Source organism: Colius striatus, chromosome Z, assembly GCF_028858725.1.
Source record: "Colius striatus isolate bColStr4 chromosome Z, bColStr4.1.hap1, whole genome shotgun sequence".
Taxonomy (NCBI): Eukaryota; Metazoa; Chordata; class Aves; order Coliiformes; family Coliidae; genus Colius; species Colius striatus.
In genome coordinates this window covers 22,460,439-22,473,120 of record NC_084790.1, presented here as the reverse complement: position 1 = coordinate 22,473,120, position 12,682 = coordinate 22,460,439, and the positions used below count along the sequence as shown (strand labels likewise).

Sequence of the window (12,682 nt, the reverse complement as noted above, 5' to 3'; positions counted from 1 at the left end):
GAACTAGCACATTAGTTGGAAATCTGAAGTTCTGCTATTTGACAGGTAGATTTTGGTTTTTTTCAATATATATTTATTCCTATTTATGTGTTGAAAAAAGTAACACCTGAGTTAAAGTTTAAATGCAGGCATTTTTTCAGCATGAGCATGGTAAAATTGAGAGTAGGAAAAAGCCAGAAATCCTGGGAGGAAAAAAAAAGTAACTTTTTCCACAAGTTTCTCTCATTTCTAGAGGCTTATGTTATCTTTGGATTTACCAGGGGTTTATATTTGGATTTTATGTTCATTAAATGCACCATAGAAATACTGCAGAATAATCATGTGGCTCTGAAAATAGATTAAGATGCTGAAAACCATTTGCTGAAAAAACTGATGATAGCAGTTCATCTCCTACATAAATACAGGTAGTGTGATTTGGAAGTTGCATTTCTGTATGCTGTTTTCTTTTATGAGGATACATTAAATTATCATTTAACACGGGACACTATTTGATGTCACTATAGAAATATTCCCCAGCAAAGAATTTTAGTTTTATTTTGATGGTTGTGAAGGAATATGTTTCTTCTTGTTTGCCTTTCCCATATGCATATTCCATTTCTTTTACTTCACAAACTTGCTGAAAGTGTCTTTGGATCACATCTGAAGGAGAAGTGTGAAACTTCACTTTCCTGATCATACACTGCTTCAGTATTCATCAAGTCTCGAGTCAAGTCAGCTTTATCAAAGTGTCACCAAAATTATTACTGGTAGAAAACGTTCATTAATGTAGATGGTCATCTTGAAATTAGGCAAAAGGGTGAAGCAGAGATTATTCATACTAAAGCCTATAATGAGATACTCAACATTCCTTGAAGGGGCAGAGTTAATTAGTTGCTCCATAACAGCTGAAGTTACATACTAGTAGATGTGAAGATTTTTTTCAAAGGATGATGACATTGGTTAAATTATGCGAATAAGCAAGAACTGAAACTCTAACTTCAGTGTAAGGACCAGGACCAGCCTCTAGGTTTCAACCTTCTACCATTCATTGCTTAAAAAAACACCAAACTTGTGGCAGAACATTAGCCTCTTCAAATATTTCATATACGTAACTCATGGTACTTTGTAGATGAATTTTCTTGCAGGGTGGCCTGAAGATCATGGTTTAAGAGAGTGTTGGAAACTTTTTCATTTGAAAAAAAGCTAAAACACAAATTTAAAATTTGCTACGTCAGGCAAAAATAATTTTGCAGTGATGTCCCAGAACCATTATTAGAATCAGCACAATATGTACAAGTAATATGAGCACTTCTGTTTTTAACTTGTGTTTTTTGTTTTTCTAATAGATAGCTGTAGTGATGGGATCCTGTACAGCAGGAGGAGCCTATGTACCTGCAATGGCTGATGAAAGTATTATTGTTGGCAAGCAGGGAACAATATTCTTGGGAGGGCCACCATTGGTAAGGATGCAGAACTTTCTAGTAACATATCCCCGAAAAAAAAAATTGCTGCTGATAGCTGTACAGCTTAGACTATTGCAACTTGTCTCTTGTTGAGAAATTTCCAGATATTCTGTAGATTAGTTTGCATTTTTTAAGTATATCTGAGTGTTCTAAATTAAATCTTTTCTGTTAGAGGTGTAGATATCTGTCTTTGTTAGGTGTTTTTACAGTACTACTTTTAGATTGCCATTCACATTTTAAATTATAAAAATGGTTTTCTGTGGTTGATTATGTAGTCTTTTACATAGGTTTGATCTGAAATTAGAAAAATTATGAGCCTGTATATTGTGTGTCTGAGTCAAAATCAGAGAACTTCAGAAGCAAGACTGATCTGCTGTGTTTTATGTCAGTTTACAGACAGGAGATGGACTTAGGATGCTTTCCATTACCCTTTGTTATATATGTTGCATCTAGTGATCGGATAAGGGGTAATGGAAAGGAGCTGGAGCACAAAAAGTTCCATTTAAACATAAGGAAAAACTATTCTACTATGAGGGTGAGGCAGCCCTGGCACAGGCTGTCCAGGGAGCGTGTGGAGTCTCCTCTGGAGGTTTTTTAAGCCTGGATACGTTCCTGTGCAACCTGATCTAGGTGGACCTGCTTTGACAGGGGGGTTGGACTGGATGATTTCTAAGGGTCCCTTCCAACCCTACCATTCAGTGATTCTGTGATGGAGTTTGTCATAATTTCCTTTCTTTCTTAGTAAAGAAATTGTTTCTAAGAAAACTGACCTGAAAAACTCCTGTGAATTAAAAATTCACTGTGGCATGAATAGTGGTATTTGTGCAAAACATTAGAACATAAGTCAGCTTTAAAATTGCAGTAGCTTGACACCAGCAGGAAAGGGAGTGCTTGAATGGGATTTACTTTTTTACAAATACTGATACAAATAACAGTCTTTGTCGACAAAGATTATCTTAGCACAAGCTTTATGAGAAGAAACAGCACCCAGCACAACTATTCTGGACTCAGTGAAATCCAATGAGATAGAAGTGCTCTTTTTTTGAAATAGACAAATACTTACCTTATTGAACAAACTGGTCTGAGGCATCATGTTTGCCCAGTTTGGGGAATTTTTAGGTGTGCTTGCTGTGACAAAGCCAAGCGCAAATGAAGTCCTTCCAACTTGAACAGGACTAAATGAAGAAGCCTCTTTGTAACAACTTTGTTAATGAAGATGCTGCTCCACTCAGTTCCTGTAGTAATGACAGAGGTGAAGTCTATGTAAAGATACCCACTGACAGATTTTTTTTGTTGACCAGTTCCTGAGGCATGAATGTGTTAATTTCCTTAAAAGCATAAAGAATTAATCCTGTGATGTCATTAGTGTTTACTTGTACAGCACTGCTCTCACTTCCATAGTATATTTTTGCATTTAATTATTTTCCTTTACTTCAGAATGCTTTTTCATCACTGTGTGATCTTGATGCTGAAAATGAATTCATCATTTTATACCTTTTTTTCAAAGTTCGAGATGTATTTTTATTTTAAATTATGTATATTTTTATTTAAAATTGTTCTACAGCTTAGAAAAAAATGCAGATATACTATTTTATGGCTTTTAATTGCTAATTACTGTTTAGAACATCTTAAATTCATAATGTAACTGGCATATCAAAATCAGTGGTAGGGAACACACACCTCTAAGTACGGGGATACTTTGTTGTTTACCATAATAACACGTTTAGTGTGAAGTATTCTACTATATCAGTTCAGCCTTTCCAAGCTGGCAAGAACAAAGTAATCAGCAAAAGCAGACAAATTAGTTAATAGCAACTGTGTTATTTAACATTTTGCTTGTTAGAATTCTAACAAGCAAATTTGTGTCTTTTTGTGTCTGTTGGAATTTCTTTTACAGTAATTGTTTCAAACTTCTTACCTGGGTCTCTGTTCCTTTTTATCTTGTGTTAGTCTTTTTCAGCTTGTTGTTTTTAAAGAAGACAAACTCTCCCTCTAAAATAAGCAATTTTCTGTAAATTTACCACTGCAGTTTAGATATTAGGAGTTTCTTGGTGAAAAGTGACATAAATATGAATGAAGATATTAGTTGAGAATAGTATCAGTTGAGTGAGTAACATGGGGTGATTCATTCATCTTTTTATTGAGATTAGGAAATTAGTATGATGGAAGAAATGAACTTTTACATCAGACTCTCATTACCTTGGTTATTGTGTTACAAATAACTGTCCTGGTTGCAGGAACACCTGAGCTAAATACAGACCTCTCTTAGGTCCAGTCCAGTTCATTAGCTTAGAGCCAATGGCACGTAACATGGCAGTACTGCCTCTGGGCATTGCTCAGAGTGATTTGTTGCAAAATCTCAGCTAGTACAAGCAAACTTGACTTTTCTGATGGGGCATTTCGATTGGCAAGAGTGCTGGGGAGTGTTGTGTATCTTGAGTGGTTCTGCTTAGAGCTATGTTAGAGCTGGAAAAGTTCATCAGACTTAGGGAAACCTTTTGGGTGTGCTGAGAATGTGTCCTGGAGAACGTAGTCAAAGCCAGTTTCCTTCAGGCTTCAGTATTAAGCAGATACAAAATGAGACACCTAATAGCCAGTACTATGCAAGAAAATTGATTGGAAGCTGAAAAAAAGGGAATCAGACTCTTAATTCTAAGAGAATCATAAGGGAGTTTAGGTCACATATGTGTATCACTGAGATGTATCACAGGAGATATTTGCCAGGATAGGCAGATGAAAAAGGATAGCCTGAGTTAGGTCTCAAAGGGAAGACTTGGCTAGACATGTCAATGACTGCAAGGGGTGTTATGAAGTTAGAAAGCAAGAAATTTTCACCACTTCAGAGGAAGATTTCACAATGCTCCTGCAATTTAATTTGTTTTTTGGCAACCTGCAGGTGTAATGGTCTTTATCCTTCTCCGCACAGGTCAAACTTCAATATCACTACTTGTCAGCTTTTCTGTTCAGTAGAGCTTTTCATATTCTCACTGAAAATATTTTATTTGCCTTTCTCTAAGCATCAAAATTACTTCAGAATCCTGTAGAAACTTCCATTCCATGTTGTGGCAGATATTGTAGGAGATATTGTGTATGCTTTGGTCCCTAGAACATATTCCCTGTATGAAGAAAAATGGATTGGATTTTACTGCTGACCTTCCTAAACCTAAACATCCTAAGGAAGCAAAAGAAAATCCCAGATGTTTAACTAGTCTTAGGATGTGTATGCTAAAAAGAAAAACTGAATTGCCAACATGGTCCAAAGTCTAAATTGCAAGTTTCCTTACCTTCAAGAGTTACGACTTCATGAACAGATGGATCCCTGTTGTAAGAGGAGTGTAACAGTAGTAGTGGCATCTGTGGTCATTCTGCAGTCCCCCGAGCTGAGGAATCTATATCCTCACCCTTAGCAATACTGATTGGTATCTCTGGATGCTGTATTGACCTGTAGGCTTCTCCATCCCATTTCAGAAACTTCTAATCCTTCCCCAGGGAAAATTTGCTGCTTTCTGTGCTCAGCAGAGGAGTGAAGGAAAGTCTGGTAAAAAGAGATAAGTTTGTCAATATCGTGTGTATTTATATCATGGGGACTGATCTACATATAAGCCTAATGTGTTGTGAGAAATGCGTATTTTATCTAAAGTTTGTGTTCTTTGCTCTTGGCGATTGCTGGCTGAAATAGGGTTTCTTTGAAAATGCAACATATTTTGCCAACAACAGGCTGGAGAAAGGGGCTGAGAAGAACCTTTTGAAGTTAAACACAGCAGGGAAATGCTCCTCAGAAGGAATAATCCTGGGCACCAGAGCAGGCTGGGGACCAACTAGCTGGAAAGATGCTTGGCAGAAAAGGCACTGTAGGTCCCAGTGTACACCAAGTTGAACTTGAACCAACAACTTGTGCTTGCAGCAAAGACAGAAAGCAACATCCTGGACATGCATTAGAGTGTTTCCAGAAGCTCAAGGGTGTCCAGGCTTCCCATCTGCTCAGCACTTGTAAGACATATTTGGGATGCTAGATCCAGCTCTGGGCTCTCTGAACCAAGGAAGACATAGACATACTTGTGAGTCAATGAAGATCCGTGAAGATGATGAAGGAACTGGTGGATCTGTGATATGAGAGGAGGCTGAGAGAACTTAGACTTTTCAGCCTGGTGAAAAGATTGTTCAGGGTGAATCTATGTGTCTGAATACTTTGCAGCAAGAAGATAATACAGACAGACTTCTCAATGATGCCTAGTGTCAGGTCAGGAGGCTACAGGGCACTGTTTCCTGAAATCCAGGAAATCTATTTAGATGTAAGAAACCACTTTTTAACAACGAGGGTGGTCATGCTGAACCAAGTTGCTCAGAGAGGCTGCAGAGCCTCCATCCATGGAAATACTAAAAATTTGGCTGTACATGGTTGCGAACAATGTTCCTTGGTTGACCCTGCTTTGAGCAGGGGAGTTAAACTAGACAGTTTCCAAAGATGATTGTCAGACACCACAGCCCTGATTCTGTGGTTTGGAGAAGGAGAACTTCGCCTCTTTGAAAGAGGAAAAAAGCCATTTTTGTCAACTGTATTCAAATGAATGTCTAGAGTTCTGTCAAAGTTCTGCAGTAGTCACCGGGTCTGTGTCAGACATGTAAAGAGACATGGATAGAATTATTTCATAGGAACACAGAGTCATAGAATCATTTACGTTGGAATAGACCCTTAAAATCATTGAATCCATCTGTAAACCCAGTGGTGCCAAGTCCTACAGTAAACCATGTCCGTAAGTGCCACTTCTGTACGTCTTTTCTAAATATATCCAGGGATGGTGGTGACTCAGCCGCTTACCTGGGCAGCCTGTTCTAGTGTTTGACAGCCCTTTTAATGAAGAAATCTTTCCAAATTTCTTTTAAAATTGTTTTCTTCTGTTTGTAGTTTAATAAAGACTTGAGTTAATTAAGTCCCTGAGAGAACCTTTCATTAATTAGTATCAGAATGTCACATTTTCCTGTTATCCAAGTAGACATCTAAATTTAAAAGCAAAATTCCTGCTTGGAGAAGAGATATCTGTACTTAATTTTACAAAGTTGACAGTTTGGAAGTGTAAATGTGTGCATGTGTATATATATATATTTATATATTTAATGTGCTTCAGTTATAGGCATGAAACTTGGAAACTGACTCTGTTTTGGAATTTATGATAATTTTCTCTTCTTGTGTCTCTTGTGATATCTCTGTACTTACTGACTGTGATGAACAGTGGTTTCACCAGCTTGCAAATAATCCTTTTCAATGCAGTTATGATAGAGTGGAAATGCATCAAGAAGTTTCCTTTTTTACCATGCCATAAATTATACTGCTTTGTTTTGAGGAGGAGTTCACTCACTCTTGAATTACCCTGTCAAGTCTGAGATTTGAGTTTTGTTAGAAACTTTTCATTAATTAGTATTGCTAACAATCTAGTCTAAAATTGAGATTATTTGGTTCAGGTATTTTTATGGAAACGTCTTACTTGACCCAAACAGTTTTGTGCCATTAATATATGTCTTAAAAGAAAATTGTTCTTACTAAATTATTGTGTGTTTAATGGAAGATTTGGAAAATGAAAGCTGTTAATGTTTGTTTGATAGTCAATATTTAAATCAGTAATACAAAATTTACAGAATAACAGTTTGTGTAGTAAAAACAAGGCTGAATAATGCTAAATTTCAACTGAGGTATTGTTTGTTTAAAAGAATTCAGCAAAGCAACACATTTGAAATTGCTTGTTAACTGATAAAAAAAATTGTTTAAATGCCTATTCAGAAATGTAAAGGGTGTGCATGTGTACTCACACCAATAACAGACACAGAAGTAGATATAACAGTAAGTGCATAGTCTTTCTCAGTAAAAACTACATAGTAATGCTAGAATAAGGGCACAATGTCAGAATGCTATGTTGTTTTGAGAAAGTTCTGTGTTGTCACATTTTAAATGCTCTGAAGGAAAATAATTGAGGAAATATTACTAAGGAGGGAGCATTTTTCAGGTAATCTTTTATTGCTGGAACTAAGCTAGCATAAATATTAATGCAGAAATGAGCTAAAACTCATTTTCCTTTTCTTGTGCTAGGTTAAAGCAGCAACAGGTGAAGAGGTATCGGCAGAGGATCTTGGAGGGGCAGATCTTCACTGCAGGTTTAAAGAATTATTTTTCCAGTTAATTTCTTCCATTCTTTTGACTTTAATAGGGTGTTTGTTTTGGTTTGTGGGGATTTTTAAAATTTAAACTTAAAATTTATATGTAAGCCTCTTTTAAACTATATTTAGTCTTTAAAAATTAAGTTTTTCTGTTTCCTTATCTAATGCTGCTGAACCATTTTATTGTTAAGAGTAGTATCATTACCTTATGTTACAGTAATTAGCCTCTTGTTTCTTTTGTTTACTACTTACATATCTAACGGACCACAGCATCATGCATAATATGAAGGATATTTGTGTTTAATACTGAGAAAAGAATAATGTGCATTGAGGAGGATATTTTGCAGATCGTGTCTTTTCTACTGTTAGTTAGTACAAACAAGATGTAAATAGCTTGGGGATTTTTTTTGTTGTCAGGACAAAGAATTCTACACACTTTCTAGTTTTAAAATTAAAATAGTAGTAAACAAAGTTACGTATTACTGTTTAACGAGTTAAGTGTTACCGTGCAAAAAATAGTTTTTACTTCAATTTACTGAAGTGAAAAAAGAATTAATTTTAAGGGCAGTTCCTAACATTTCTGTTAACACATTTTCTTTGTAATTTAAGATTAATTTTAATTTCCCTTTGAACTGTGTTTGTCATCTTTCATGTTGTTAGACATTTTTCTTCCTAGAGTTTCTATTTTATGTCATGTCTGATAACTTGAATGTACTGTTTCAAAGGAACATTCAGGAATGGGTTTTATTTTGAAAGTAATTTCATAACAAAACATGGAGAGCTGTATTGTAGCATCTGTATTTGAAAGATAAATATAAAAACGCTATGAAAATTTTAAACCCTCAAATTTTCGTTAACAGGTTGGGATTTTTTATGTCTTTATATTGCTGTTGTTATTTATGTGCAGAAAATCTGGTGTAACAGATCATTATGCTTTGGATGATGATCATGCACTTCATCTAGCAAGGAAAGCTGTAAGAAGTTTAAATCGCCAAAAGAAAGTAGACGTAAGTGTGTAGAATCTGCAGACGCTTCATTGATTAAATTAGGAATACTTTTCTTCCTCTGATTAATACAACACATTTTTTTGTCTCTAACTTACAGACACTTCAGAAATTGAAGTTAGGGTTCTTTTCCTTAAAGATTTCTTTAATACTCCAGTTCTGTAATTACATTCCTGTTGCATTATTCCTAATAAGGTCACTGTGATTATATGCAAGAGTGGAGCAACTAGAGCAGCTTTTCAGAATCACAGAACTGAGCTTTACAATTAAGCACCAGTCTTGCAAGGTGCTTAATTCAATTTTAAGCCCACGTGATCATTTCCATGGATGTTGTGGTTTCATCCTAGGTGACAACTAAGCTCCACACAGCTGCTTGTTCACTCATCCCTGGTGGCATGGGGGACCAAATCAGAAGGGTAAAAGTGAGAAAACGGAAATAAAAGAGATAAGAAAGGCTGAGATAAAGACAGTTTAATAGGTAACACAGTAGCCATACACTCAAGCAAAGCAAAAGAAGGAATTCATTCCCCACTGCCCATTAGAGGCAGGTGTTCAGCCATCTCCAGGACAGCAGGATTCTGGCATGCAGAATGGTGACTTGGGAAGACAAACATCATTGCTCCCAATGTACTCCCTTCCTCTTGCTTTTCCCAGATGTGTATGCGGAACATGACATCGTGTGGTTTGAAATATCTCTTGGGTCAGTTGGGGTCAGCTATCCCAGCTGTGCCCTCTCCCAGCTTCTCCTGCACTCCCAGCCCACTTGCTGGCAGGGTGGGGTGAGAAACAGCAAAGGCCTTGACTCAGTACATGCACCACTCAGCAAAATCATTCCTGTTCTGTAAACATTGTTTTCAGCACAAATCCAAAACGTAGCCCCATACTAGCTACAGTGAAGAAAATGAAATCTGTCACAGCCAAAATTTAAAATAAGATACATGATAAAGCATCTTCTTGAATACATATTTTCTATAATTATTAATTAAATATATAGAAAACAGAGGGATCTACCTAAATCATATAATTGTATTGCATTGATATATCCTTTTAGAAAACAGAACGAGCAGCATATGGGGGAAGGATTTGCTTTACTTATTTTGGCTAGAGACAGAACTAAAGTTTAAAGCTCTGCAATTGAAGGAAGGCAAGATATATTCTATTGCATGGCAAAAATCTTCATTGTTTTTTCTAAATATCACTTGTATAATAGGATACTGGAGAAAGTAAGAAAATGCTTGATTTTTTGTAACATGGAAGAACTGAAGCACATTTGGAAGTATATGCAGCAGTTGAAGTAAGTGTAACAACAAGTGGAAAAGTTTTACCAACCTTCAGTTTAAGAAACTTCATCATTATGGAAAAGAAGGACACACCAGTGCAGGCATTTTCATGTAGTTGGTGAAGATTGTGCTCAAAGGAGTTGGCAAATTAATCGTTTGGTTTTTTAAGTCATAATGTGCACTAGTAATTCCTTTGTTGTGTAAATTATTCTGTTAAATTACTACAGGTGACTATAGAACCATCAGAAGAGCCTTTATTTCCTGCTGATGAAATATATGGAATAGTTGGCGACCAGCTAAAAAGAAACTTCGATGTCAAAGAGGTATAAATAGCAATGCAAGATCTGCATGCCTGTGCATGCACACAATTTTCTTGCAGAAAATCACTCTTCATATCATCATGGTTTATCTACAGAAATCTGATTTGGGGTATATAATGAATATTTAAATTTCATAAAGTCGTTTAACATTCTAAAAATATTTTTGTCCAGCAGATCCTTTGCAATGGCAATGATGTGTTGAAAATATAACACTTTGTGGTTATGCTTCTAAGAAGGATGAACAGAGATGAGAGGCTGGTAACATTTTGAAAAAGTTGCCAGAAAAAAGGGGACTTTGCATGAGCAAAGCTTTCTGCAGACTTGCTGACTGACTTTTTCTGTTAATCCTGTGGAAGTGAAGGTCAAATATTTTAAAATTCAGTGCTTTCCCAACCACATATGGAAAGTATTGTACTTTACTGCAGGTCTAGTGCAATTATTTGCCACAGTGCCTTGATCGAAGATGACATCCTTTCTCGTGTTTTGCATAGATCCCATATTCAGAGCCTTTTTCCCTACCAGCCAGGTACTTATTTTGGGAAGAGTCTTAGTGTGTATCTTTCCTGAAATATTTTTTCAGAAATTACTAGGATTTGCTTTGCATTAAGAGTGAAAAGTATTAACATTTTTAGGGACTCTCACGTACATTGCACTCTTCAAAGTTGTAATAGCTTGAATGTAGGTTTTTTAAAATTTGAAATAAATATCTCTGACAAGTGTGTTGCTAGCAACATCTTTATTTATATAAAATGGCAGCTTTGCCTCTCAGTGAAACGTTAGAACAAATATTCATTATTTTTGTACATCACAGACGAGCAAAGCTGAGATAAAGTTGTCTCTAGGAAAGCAAGTCATGGCTGTATATTTTTGCCTTTACAAATGTGAATCTAATGGTTAATGTTTAATGTAATCAGAAATAGCAGTTTTTCTTTGAAATTTAATTAATCAGGAAAACTGTGTTCTTGTGTAATTTAAAATGCTGGATTAGAATATTCTTAGTCTTAAAATCCCTTTTTTTTTAAACACATAGATGAATCGGGCTTTCAAAGTAAATGGGCTTTGCCTGCCATCCGGGCTATTTATATAGTAGGCTACTTGATGTTCTCTAAAGGGAAAGAATTTATTTTAAGTTATATGTTGGCATAGTCTTTCCTTCTAAACAAATTAAGAACTATAAAGGATTAGAGATTTCATTTTACTTTTCTTTGTTTTCTTAAGGTCATTGCAAGAATTGTAGACGGAAGTAAATTTGATGAATTCAAAGCTTTGTATGGGGATACTTTAATTACAGGTATTCAAAAGTATATTATAATTACTTTGTATATATTCCCACTGATCTAATAGTGGGATTCATTCTGTTTGTCTCACACACTGATATTTTTAATAAAATTTTTTGGAAAAAGACCCACAATTTTTCTTCCCAAGATAAAGTGTTACCTTTTAGATGCTATGGTAAAATAAATATATATGAAAAATTTTCTTTCTCCTTCAGGATTTGCAAGAATATTTGGTTATCCAGTAGGAATTATTGGAAACAATGGAGTTCTTTTCTCAGAGTCAGCAAAAAAGGTAAATAAATAATTGCCTTCTTTGCCATTGAGAAACAACATTTCTGATGGACAACTTGCTCTTGAAGAAATTACGGAAAAATAACGGAAGTGAACCGCTCCACATTTTTCATGTAAATGACAAATAGATTAATAAGCTGTAAAAATAATTGACCATATTTTAGAAATAGTGTTCTGTAGATGTTTCTGATATGAAGTAGATAGGTCAATAAGAAAGATACAGTTGATGTGTCAAACAGTATTTGAATTTCTATCTCTACAACAGTTAAATAGCATATCCCAAAACTTAAAATTATTAACAAGAAAAATCCATGCTGATTGCATAAAATATCCTATTAGTTACAATTCCTAACCTCTAGACTATGAAATAATGTGATGAATCACGTCATAGTTCTTTTAATAATTGGAAAATTTCAAACCTCGATTCCAGCACTCAGTTCATTGGTTTACAAGAGATTTGGTTTTCTTACTTTGCTTCTGGCTTAGACCAATGAGTGAAAACACATACAGTCTTACAAAATCTGTGAACTGAAGTACTTGTTTTGTGAATTAAAGGGCATCTTTTTGATTGTGATTGCATTACAGTTAACAATGTTTAACAGGTTGGGCTTGGGTGGTCATAAAGAGTTTCTGGGCATTACAGAATGATTACTAACTTTGTTCTTTGTTATTTGAGTCACTTATTTTTTTCCAAGAAACTACTGCCAGTTGAATTTTTATAGTAGTGTTTATACGTAGTAGTTTTGTTCTGCTATACTCCTCAAACTAACAGTGAGGAAATCAGTGTTGAAAATCTATATGGGAAAAGAAGCCTTGATGAGAGATTTGGAGAAAGGAAGTAATTTTGCATGATTTACTGCTGCAATAAAATAATTCACAAAATTGATTTTTGTGTACTGAAGTAACACTGTCAACTTC

The 12,682-nt window shown here is 35.4% G+C and overlaps 1 protein-coding gene across 1 annotated transcript in view; it reads left to right on the top strand.

The window, feature by feature from the left end:
- MCCC2 (methylcrotonyl-CoA carboxylase subunit 2) overlaps positions 1–12,682 on the top strand; it is a 42,136-nt gene that overhangs the window by 17,212 nt on the left and 12,242 nt on the right. Inside the window, exons 7-12 of the mRNA XM_062018809.1 lie at positions 1,326–1,439; positions 7,525–7,589; positions 8,500–8,599; positions 10,104–10,199; positions 11,415–11,487; positions 11,689–11,765. Of these exons, the coding sequence (XP_061874793.1) occupies positions 1,326–1,439; positions 7,525–7,589; positions 8,500–8,599; positions 10,104–10,199; positions 11,415–11,487; positions 11,689–11,765 (525 nt within the window). The remainder of the gene's footprint in view (positions 1–1,325; positions 1,440–7,524; positions 7,590–8,499; positions 8,600–10,103; positions 10,200–11,414; positions 11,488–11,688; positions 11,766–12,682) is intronic.